The sequence below is a fragment of the Ascaphus truei genome, chromosome 16, assembly GCF_040206685.1.
Source record: "Ascaphus truei isolate aAscTru1 chromosome 16, aAscTru1.hap1, whole genome shotgun sequence".
Classification (NCBI taxonomy): Eukaryota; Metazoa; Chordata; class Amphibia; order Anura; family Ascaphidae; genus Ascaphus; species Ascaphus truei.
This window is the reverse complement of record NC_134498.1, coordinates 13,224,759-13,236,776: the sequence shown is the minus strand read 5'-3', so window position 1 is coordinate 13,236,776 and position 12,018 is coordinate 13,224,759. Positions and strand designations below refer to the sequence as shown.

Below are 12,018 nucleotides of genomic sequence, written 5' to 3'. Positions count from 1 at the left end.
ATATTATATACACACACACACATTATATACACACATACACATATTATATACACAGCATAGCAGCAGGAAAAGGGAAATATATACACACATACACATATTATATACACACATACACATTATATACACACATACACATTATATACACATATTATATACACACATACACATATTATATATACACACACACACACACACACACACATTATATACACACATACACATTATATACACACATACACATTATATACACACATACACATATTATACACACACATACACACATTATATACACATATATACACAGCATAACAGCAGGAAAATGGAAATATACCCCATGTCATAAATAAAACAATCAAAGTGAGGTGGTGATGCTAGTAATAATGGTAATAATCACAGTAGTAGTAATAATAATAACAGTAACAATTATACGAATAATAATAGTCGTAGTCGTGATAATAATAGTAGTAATACTGTAATGGTAACAGTATTGGTAATAATAATTGTATTAGTAATGATAGTACAAATACAATACGCTGCTGAGTTGCCCCCAGGCGGTGTGTGCCCCTCTCACCCAGAAGATGAAGGTGTAGATGAGCAGGACGCTTTTCAGACACGTTATAACGGGTTTAGTTTGCAGCCTGCGGGAAGGAGACGCCATGTCCGGGGCTGCGGCTCTGCCAACTGTGCGCCTGCAACACCAGCACCAGCGCCGGAAACTGCCGAGCGGGCCCGGAAACTGCCGAGCGGTCACGGAAACTGCCGAGCGTGCACGGAACTGCTGTGAGCGGGCCCGGAAACTGCCGAGCGGTCACGGAAACTGCCGAGCGTGCACGGAACTGCTGTGAGCGGGCACGGAACTGCCGTGAGCGGGCACGGAAACTGGCGAGCAGGTCCGGAAACTGCCGAGAGGGCACGGAAACTGCCGAGATGGCACGGAAACTGCCGAGCGGCAACGGACACTGCCGAGCACGGTCCTGGAAATCCGAGTCTGTCTCCGGAGATTCCCGAAGTGACCCGAGTTTCTCCGATTCCCAAGGAGACCCGTCTGTCCCCGGAGATTCCCGAAGTGACCCGAGTCTGTGTCCGGAAATTCCCAAGGGGACCCGAGTCTGTCTCTGGAAATTCCTGAGGGGACCGAGTCTGTCTCCGGAGATTCCCGAACTGACCCGAGTCTGTCTCCGGAGATTCCCGAGGGGACCCGACTCTGTCTCCGGAGATTCCCGAGGGGACCCGAGTCTGCTGGTCTCCAGACAAACATGAACATTTCCCAGCTTGCTATGTAACCATATAAAAAACCCTTAAGAAAGTATGTGTGTATTATTATTATTATTATTATTATTATTATTATTATTATGTGTGGGCCACTAGTTATTTGTGGGCTCCTAGGAATTGGAAACATATTTGCTTTGGACGTTGTCTTTATCCTGTGAGAAAAGCGTAAATAAGAAACACAGTCTGAGGTTATTTTGAATCAGAATAACACGTGAATTTATTCAAGTCAAATGCACAACGGAGACAGCTTTTGAAAAAAAAAGCTCTCTAACAATAACACGGTATGCCATATATTTATACCCTAAAACCTAAAGCTCCACCCCTTTATGGGGGGGCTTGCAAGTCACTCATGTAACGGGTATTCCCCCACCCAAGAGCATATGGTATATGTGTGCGGGGAACCTAATGTTACCAGGTGTGGTGCTTTACCTGTCAGGCTCACAGGGGGCCTAAGCCTCCGCCACGGGGAGCCTGGGGCACGTATAATAATAATAGGAGTAACCTTGTACTCGGTGCAGCGCCTCCACCTGCGATGGCTCCCACCGGAGGGGGAGTGATCCTCGCAGGACAATAGATATATATCACACAACAGCATGTAAAACAACCAATAACTTTACTTGTGAGCATAGGAAACGTACTTTTGCATATAACATCAACAGGTGTCCCTCCCTAGAGGAGACACTAACTACTGCGTCTCCCAGGACGCTATCCCCCTTTCACCCGGGTGATCCCACCCCGTGTCCAGTAACCCCACACAATATGTCCTCCACCCGCAAGTGAGATAAATATGTGTGACTGCGCAGCCACTATGTCTTATATGAATAATATAGGATCGTTGGTGCACTTGATGATAGTTACCTGCCGAGCACTCCAGTGCCCGGGCCTGCCAAGGAGCTTCACAAAGGATCCGGAGGCTGACGAATACAGGAACTACCGTCTGGGGCGATCCCACCCGGATGGCTGCAGCAGCCACAGCGGAGGTCTGAGCCCAAACCTCTGGATGGAAACTCAGCGTCCGCTGTGTCCCTAACTGACTCTGCATAATAATAAGGGGCAGGGTCCCTAACCTGGGGCCTGTCCCTACAACACTCAGCTACTGGTGACTCAGGGCTATCTGGGGCCTAGGGGGCTGCTGGCCTAGTGCAGGGAGTCACTGACTCCTGCACCCTACCTCCTTCCCCTAACTGCTCCGGTCACCAACTGCCTAACGTGCTCCAAGCCCGCGAAACGTATCCAATCTCCCCTGCAGGGAGATGCTGTCGCCCTATTGGCTCCCTGGGGTCATGTGGGCGCTCCTAGGCTCATGGGATATGTAGTCCCTTCCAAGAGCCCTCTTTCTATTGGTCCTGGTTGCCGCGCTATCACTGCGCATGCGCGACCTGTCTGTGGGCCTCCCGGCGCTTCTGGCCTTTGCGCATGTGCAACGCACCTTGCAATGGCGGCGCCCTGCACCGCGAGCCGCCGGGACCGCAGCAACGCGACTGCGGCCCTAGCAACGGGCCGCGCGCGTCCCCAGCAACCGGCCACATCCATAGGAGAGGCGCGCTATGCTCGCGCACGCCCCCGCACTTCACCCAGAGCGGCTGCCGTGAGTAACCGGAGGGGGGGTTTGCGCACTGACAGGGGACCTGGCTACACTAATATTACCTCATTTTGTAATACATAACAATACTAAAGCTGATGTCATTTTGTAATACATAATAAAACTGGATAATTGTCTGTCAGCTAAAAACCATTATGGGGTTAAATGTGATGTCAGTTCTGCACTTGGCACATTGTGTGAGAAACAGTTTCTCTGTAAGAATCTGAGCTTATCTCACGGGTTCTCACAACTTCTAGCCTGTTTACACTTTCAATTTGAAGCTGATTGGATGAGGAAAGATCAATAAAGTCAGCTAAGAGCGAAAACATTCCATTCTCTGCGTCACATGTTTGTTCATACAGAAATGAAACACAGAAATTAAGACTCACACAGACAAGACAAAATGGCGGATTGAAATATTCAAACAAAATGGCTTCATCCTAAATGCTGTTAAGTTGTTATGTCAGACCCCCTAATGTCTCAACTTCGTCAGTCCCTCCTCTAATTCTTTAAAACATTGTTTTTTGAGAATTATTGGTATGATTTTAGTCCAGAAACAAACACGTTGGGAGGCACAAGGGTGCTCCATCATCTCATAATGCTGCTTGAGGGAATAGGACAGTGCACAAGGGTGCCTGCCAAATGTAATCATAGTCTCGTAGTATGGCGTTATAGCCAAATTCTTTTCCAGAGTTAGAACATTGTACTTGGCATCTTCTTTCTTCAAGGGACTGCTGTAAATTGGTTCTGCAAACAATGGCATTATGTCTGCAGAGGGGGTGCACATTTGTGGATCATGCCTTTGACAAACGTAACACAAACATAGATGACAACGAGTATCACAATCACACACATTACCGCATTCAAAAATTTCGCTCCTAGTGATCCTACCAATCCACCCAGCCCCAAAGGGTCCCAGTCTGTGAACTTCTCTTCCTAAGTCTTTCTTGAATTTCTTCTATGTTGTCTAACTTATGCTGTACCTTGCCACTCTGATCTTGGATGAAAACACAACATTGTTCTTTAATTAGGGCACCTACACTTCCTTTTGATGCTAAAATGTAATCTAAAGCCATTCTGTTTTGTAAGGCCATAAGCCTGATCTGAACCTGTTCTTGGTTTAGTGATGCAATAGCTCTAGTGGTATGATTGAGGACATCATCTAACACATCTGTTAATGTATTAAGCCTGTCATATAGTAACCCAACTCCTACATTTGGAAATAAACTAGCCCAAAATTGTTCTTTCCATAAACTACTTTTCAGCCCTGAAATATTTGGTGTTTTTCTCTTGTTTCTGGTTGTTGGAGGCACTTGACCCATAAATGATTGGTGTTGCCAGTGTGTAAAAATGGATACAAAAAATACTAAAAACCTTATTTTAGGCAAGTGACCTTTCTGCTGCTAGCTAAAGAAAAATAGCATCTATCTCTACCATCATATATTTTGAGAATTAGCACAACATTCTATTACTGAGAATTGAGGGGGTTTGGTGTCTGTGGAAGTGAAATGCATGATCATCACTCCTGCACGCATCATATACATCATTCACTCAGAAAAACAGAACAAAAAATGTCTGCGATGGTCAAAAATGGCTGACTTGTGATCCTTTCCTTGTGGCTGACACACGCCCCTGGGTGACCTCCTCCTCTCGGTGGGTGTGCAACACACTTCTGGATCAAAGTTTTGCTGCACATGACACATACATAGAGAGTGATGAGTACTGCCAAAACACATACAAGAGCATTCACAAGCTTCACTTCCAGGGAACCAATGAACTTTGTGATGTTTGTGGGTGAGATGCTTAGTGTAGTGTTACCTTGACCATGGTGATAGATATCTGCGATGTATAAGGAACACAGGCAGATGAGTATTGCTGACAAGGCTCTGTAGAGCATCATGATGACAATCCTGTCATCTCTCTGTGGGTTATACCTTCGCAGACCTAATGGTGCATACATCTTAAAATTCTAACTTATACACACTATTAAAGAATAAAAATATTGAGTCTTTGAAAAAATGAAATGTTCTGAGTCTTTGAAAAAATAAAATGTTCTGAGTCTTTGAAAAAATAAAATGTTCTGATAAGACCAGGCCTCAGCCTGGTGTCTTATTTTCCTCGTTGGTTAACGGTCAAAGTTTATGTCTCGTCAAAACGTTAACTTGATGCGGCTGTGCTTTAGATGCCTTTGTCTTTGGTGGAGCTGGAATGAGTTTTATGTGAGCCACGTGGATCCAGGAATCTCTGCCACTTTAATTGCTTTATTGGTGGTTAGTATGGGCCTTTTCATCTGGGATGAAGAGCATGCTTGCGTAGGAAATATTTAAATATTAACCCCTTCTCGAGTAGGTGCACTTTCAACTTTGCCTAGAGAGACTCAAAAAATGTATTAGTGGCATACAATACTTATTAATTGTTTTATTACCAATAGATGGTCCTTAATTTGTTCCTTTGAACTACTGATACTCATAAGTCATTCCATAAGTGTCTCATAGGGAGATAATTTATACCTAGGAATAAATTCTTGTGTCAATGTGTTTACTACTGTCTTAACTTCCGCATATAGACAAAGGTATCTCCTATTAATGCTCCTCATATTTAAAACTAAGCAGCTAATGTGGACTTGACTGTATTACAATCTAAATTCCTAAGACTTTGGGCCTCATCCATTGTCAAACCAATTGCTTCCATAATCAACTCTATCCTTTCTGCAGGCCACATCCCTAAGACCTGGAAAACTACCAGAGCTGTCCCAATCTTGAAAAGTGGGGACAAAAGCACGGTCTCAAACTACAGACCAATATCTTTTCTCCCCATACACACTTGCTCTCATTCATGTCTCACTGTCATCTCCTCCGATGCAAATGGTATCAACCTTTTCATTAAATTCTAACGAACCTTAAAACTTGCCCCACAAATTAAACATCCCAATAGCCTGCACTCATGGCTCTTATCACACACCCAGTCACTCCTACCTACCACGCCCATTGTGGCTACGCACTGCCATCTACAGCACTTATTCCATCCTGCTATCTCTGTACATTCCCCTCAAACCTTAGATTGTAAGCTCTTAAGGGCAGGGATTTCCTTTCCTATTGTCTGATTTTGCTGCACTTACTATTCTCTCATAATTCCCTCTACTATATTCTTTGTGAAGTGCTGAGTACATTTTTGACGCTATATATATAAATAAAGTCATAATACACTACAATACTATCCAAAGTCATGGACAAAAATGTGTTCACTCCCAATTAAACAATTACTATACTAAGACAAACGCCCCTAGCCAATTACAGTCTGGCCTCTACCCCAAACACTCCATTGTAACTATTCTGCTAAAAATGTGAAATGCCTTGCATATAATGTATACCCTGCTCACTTATGTAACTGTATTTGCAACTATGTATCACCTGTCCTTTAACTCTATACCCAGGACACACCCATAAACAAAACGAGAGGTGACTCCCAGTGCACCACTTCCTGGCAAAACATTCTACAAATAAATAATAAATTAGCAACTAGGATGTTGTTTGCTTAATCAGCAGAATTAGAATGATATTTTATACAGTGATTTTAACAGTAATTACTGCTTATAATAAAATAGGACACCTATGGAAAAAATAAATGGTTAAAAGTTATAAAATACATCACATATTCAGATAATAGTCAAATGCTTTTGTATAGGACTTCACACTACATTTCTAGTAATATAATCTCTTTGCACAGTGCCGAACACACTGACAGCGTTATTTTTTTAAAGACACTCGGAGAACAATTTCAGAGCTTGTTTATCTAGGCAATTAGCCAGCCCGGGCATTTCGCCAAAAAGACCTTGAGAGTGCCGAGCAGATAACAAAACAGTTTCTCAGTCTTCTAAATATTAATTACTGGATTGTAATAAAAATGGAGTTCTCTCCACAGCAATAAAAACGAAAAAATTTATGGCCTCTCAAAAAATAAAAATATGGCCTCTCAAAAATAAAAATATGGCCTCTCAAAAAATAAAAATATGGCCTCTCAAAAATAAAAATATGGCCTCAAAAATAAAAATGTGGCCTCAAAAAAAAAAAAGTGGCCTCTCAAAAATAAAAATGTGGCCTCTCAAAAATAAAAATATGGCCTCTCAAAAATAAAAATAGGACAATTAACTAAACTGAGGTTAGATCAATTTATGAACACACCATATATAATTTAAACAATACGTGCGAGCTTAAAATCTCTTTGCAACATATCCTAATCCTATGGAAATGCAATTGACGTGTTTTTACTGGTTTACACACAATACAGAAATTCCAATACAGACACACAAAGAACATAGACACAAACTTCTCTCCTACACAGCGGATCAACTTCTCATAAATAACCTGTTTTTAAAACTAATTTTTTTTTATGCTCCGGAGCTTTTGAGTTAACTTTTCATATCTTTTGCACATTCCTTTAAAGAAAAAGGGGGGTTTTGGCGCGGTCTGTGCTGCCGTTATTCTGATTCTCTTTCTAGTTGCCATTAGAACAGAAGGAAAAATAATATTTTCTGGTTTAAAAGACCTATTCGTGTGGCCAGTACGAACAAACCTTTTCATTTTTACCAGTTACAGGGCTACTCCCATTCTTTCCCGTTCTCTTCTCTCTCTTAGGGCTGCTCTGCAATTACTAGCAAAAATGTCCTGCCCTTTTTTTTTTACAATTATAACACTTTCTGTCCCTTCCAAACAATATACACAGTCTCTAATTGTATCCCAATTTCTGCATATAAACCTTTCATAAAAATAACCCTCAATATCTACTTCCTCAACACCATCGTATGCCTTGATTATCTATCGGCAAATTCACTTGCTATTTCTTTCCTATTCACTTTCTTTTTCACTTGTTATTATATTAACTTCTGTCCTGGCAATGGTAAAAATTAATGCAGCGGGACTCTTCTGTCCCTCAACAGAATTCTTTTGACCCATATTAACGTAAGGTATGTTTCCCTGTGGGATTCAAAAACACACGAGACGGCGCTCCCTGAGCTTATCAATCCTACAGAAAAAGACCCCTCTTTCATTTAAACATCTGCGCAAATTGTTGATAATAGTACAAACAGTGCCATTCTCTGGCCAACAAAATATATTTATATTGTCTCTTTTCGTTCTCTGTATTCATTCTTTATTATTTTCGTCTGCAGACACACAATCCTTTGAGAATTTTTGGTTTCCCATTATTCCCCTGTTACAGAAATCAAATTTAATTGACCTGTACAATACTTCTTCGGCTACAGAAATCAAATTTAATTGACCTGTACAATACTTCGGCTACAGCAATCAACTGTTAATTGACCTGTACAATTTAGCGTTACAATAATCAGCGCAAGCTGATAACGTACAACACTTTTGGCATGTTATTGTTCTAAATAGTGTAAATATGCAAATAAGGACCTGTCACAAGACTGTTCCCCAATCACATTTTCTCACCATAACTATACCAAAGAAAAACTTGAATCACTTCAGCGGGTCCAACCCAGTCCTGATAAACCTTATACTTTTATAACATGGATACAGATAAGACCTTCTAACCAGATATCCATGAATAATTCACCTAGTATGTTAATGACAAGTTTAACTACCATTAGTCCTTGTTACATAGTTACGTGTGTGTACGTGTGTGTACGTGTGTGTACATGTACAGTAGCGACATACTTTATCGCACTAAATGCCGGCGGCATGCCGGGATCTACCCCAGCTGCCGCCAGTAATATCCGCGCGCCGCCGCGTTTCCCACACGCACCCCCCCTCCACCTCGCGCGCAATTTATTATCCTTCCGGACCCCGAGCCCGGCTTCTGCTCTGCCCTTCTGCTTCCCCGCACCCCCGCTTACCTTAATTTGATGTCCAGGGGTGTCGGGGAAGCCTGGGGAAGCCGGGGAAGACGGGGAAGCCGGGCGCGCCTGTGACTGTGACGTCACAGTGCGCCGCCACGCGCCGCGGCTACCCGCTTTCCAGCCTCATACAGCCAGCGGCATTTGCTCGAATAAGAGCTGCCGCTGCTGTACGTGTACGTGCGTGCATGCGTGTGTGTGTGTCGGATGACGTCACTAATCGAACAAAAAAAAAGCCAGATGTGAATGATTCTGAACCCATTAACCAGTGTCAGGACGCCCCCTCTTCACAATTTCTAAAGCAGCAATCCCACCTGGGATCTTACCTGATCCGCAGTCCCTCAAGGTACTATACAAGAAGGGAGGTGTTCCCTACCTGTCTTCCGATGTCTCCCGTGTGAAACTTGAGTCAGATCTGGAAGAAAGCAGGATAAGTTATTTTGGTGTAGGTATACGGCAGTTAAGATAAGACAGAGAGAGTGGGTGACAGAGTGAGTGAGTGAGAGAGACAGGGAGAGAGAGAGACAGTGACAGAGAGAGAGACAGTGACAGAGAGAGAGAGACAGTGACAGAGAGAGAGAGACAGTGACAGAGAGAGACAGTAACAGAGAGAGAGACAGTGACAGAGAGAGAGAGAGACAGTGACAGAGAGAGACAGTAACACACAGAGAGAGAGAGAGACAGTTACAAAGAGAGAGAGAGACAGTGACAGAGAGAGAGAGACAGTGACAGAGAGAGGGAGACAGTGACAGAGAGAGAGAGAGACAGTGACAGAGAGACAGCGACAGAGAGAGAGAGATACAGTGACACAGAGAGCGACAGTGAGAGACAGTGACAGAGAGAGACAGTGACAGAGAGAGTGACAGTGACAGAGAGTGACAGTGACAGAGAGAGTGACAGAGAGAGAGAGTGACAGTGACAGAGAGACAGACAGTGCCAGAGAGAGAGAGAGAGAGAGAGAGAGACAGTGCCAGAGAGAGAGAGACAGTGCCAGACAGAGAGACAGTGACAGAGACAGAGAGACAGTGACAGAGAGAGACAGTGACAGAGAGACAGTGACAAAGAGAGACAGTGACAGAGACAGAGAGACAGTGACAGAGAGACAGTGACAGAGAGACAGAGAGACAGTGACAGAGAGACAGTGACAGAGAGACATTGACAGAGAGACAGTGACAGAAAGACAGTGACAGAGAGACAGTGACAGAGAGACAGTGACAGAGAGAGACAGTGACAGAGAGACAGTGACGAGAGACAGTGACAGAGAGGGACAGTGACAGAGAGACAGTGACAGAGAGACAGTGACAGAGAGACAGTGACAGAGAGACAGTGACAGAGAGACAGGAGGACAGAGAGACAGGAGGACAGAGAGACCGGAGGACAGAACAGAGAGACAGAACGAGAGACAGAGGACAAAGAGACAAACAGAGAGACAGAGAGAGAGAGACAGACAGATGAGAGACAGATGACAGACAGATGATAGATGACAGAGAGATGACAGATGACAGACAGATGACAGATGACAGACAGATGACAGATGACAGACAGATGACAGACAGATGACAGACAGATGACAGATGACAGACAGATGACAGATGACAGACAGATGACAGATGAGAGACAGAACAGAGAGAACAAAGAGAACAGAGACAGAGAGACAGAGACAGAGAGAGACAGACAGAGAGAGAGAGATAGACAGACAGAGAGAGACAGACAGAGAGAGACAGACAGACAGAGAGAGACAGACAGACAGACAGAGACAGACAGAGAGAGACAGACAGAGAGAGAGAGACAGACATACAGAGAGAGACAGACAGAGAGAGACATACAGAGAGAGACAGACCAACAGACAGAGAGACAGAGACAGACAGACAGAGACAGACAGAGAGACAGAGACAGACAGGCAGACAGAGAGAGACAGACAGAGAGAGACAGACAGAGAGAGAGACAGACAGAGAGAGACAGACAGAGAGCGACAGACAGAGAGAGACAGACAGACAGAGAGAGACAGACAGAGAGAGACAGACAGACAGACAGAGAGAGACAGGCAGAGAGAGACAGACAGAGAGAGACAGACAGAGGGAGACAGACAAACATACAGAAAGAGAGAGACGACTGATTGACTGACACTTGGGTGGGGGACTGACGGACTGACTGACTGACACTTGGGTGGGTGGGTGGGGGACTGACTGACTGACACTTGGGTGGGTGGGTGGGGGACTGACTGACTGACACTTGGGTGGGTGGGGGACTGACTGACTGACACTTGGGTGGGTGGGTGACTGACTGACATGGGTTTGACTGACTGACACTTGGATGGGTGGGTGACTGACTGACACTTGGGTGGGTGGGTGACTGACTGACACTTGGGTGTGTGGGTGGGTGACTGACTGACACTTGGGTGTGTGGGTGGGTGACTGACTGACTGACACTGACTGACTGACACTTTGGGTGACTGACTGACACTTTGACTGCCTGACACGTGCCTGACACGTGGGTGCGTGGGTGACTGCCTGACACGTGGGTGGGTGGGTACATAGAGTGCCTGACACGTGGGTGGGTGGGTGACTGCCTGACACTTGGGTGGGTGACTGCCTGACACTTGGGTTGACTGCCTGACACTTGACTGCCTGACACTTGGGTGGGTGACTGCCTGACACTTGGGTTGACTGCCTGATACTTGGGTGGGTGCATATCTGGTTGGAAGATCCCAGATTAAACCTCCACGGCAGCTTCAGGACTACCTACTCTCTAGGACTGTATCCCAGGTTTTGTTTTTCCTGTTTGTTCAATATTGTTGCACTAGCGCTTGTATACACTTATTTTTTACACGTTTGGGTGGGTGACTGCCTGACACTTGGGTGGGTGGGTGTGTGACTGCCTGACACTGGGGTGGGTGGGTGACTGCCTGACACTTGGGTGGGTGGGTGATTGCCTGACACTTGGGTGGGTGGGTGGGTGGGTGGGTGTGTGACTGCCTGACACTGGGGTGGGTGGGTGACTGCCTGACACTTGGGTGGGTGGGTGATTGCCTGACACTTGGGTGGGTGGGTGGGTGGGTGTGTGACTGCCTGACACTGGGGTGGGTGATTGCCTGACACTTGTTGACTGCCTGACACTTGGGTTGACTGCCTGACACTTGGGTGGGTGGGTGACTGCCTGACACTTGGGTGGGTGGGTGACTGCCTGACACTTATGTCGGGTGGGTGGGTGTGTGACTGCCTGACACTGGGGTGGGTGGGTGACTGCCTGACACTTGGGTGGGGGGGTGATTGCCTGACACTTTTTGACTGCCTGACACTTGGCTGCC

The 12,018-nt window shown here is 45.1% G+C and overlaps 1 protein-coding gene across 1 annotated transcript in view; it reads right to left on the bottom strand.

Moving 5' to 3' along the window:
• Positions 1–779, bottom strand: part of TSPAN6 (tetraspanin 6) — a 91,706-nt gene extending 90,927 nt beyond the window's left edge. Inside the window, exon 1 of the mRNA XM_075572796.1 lies at positions 572–779. Coding sequence (XP_075428911.1) covers positions 572–658 — 87 coding nt within the window. The 5' untranslated portion in view covers positions 659–779. The remainder of the gene's footprint in view (positions 1–571) is intronic.
• Between the last annotated feature and the right edge of the window lie 11,239 nt (positions 780–12,018).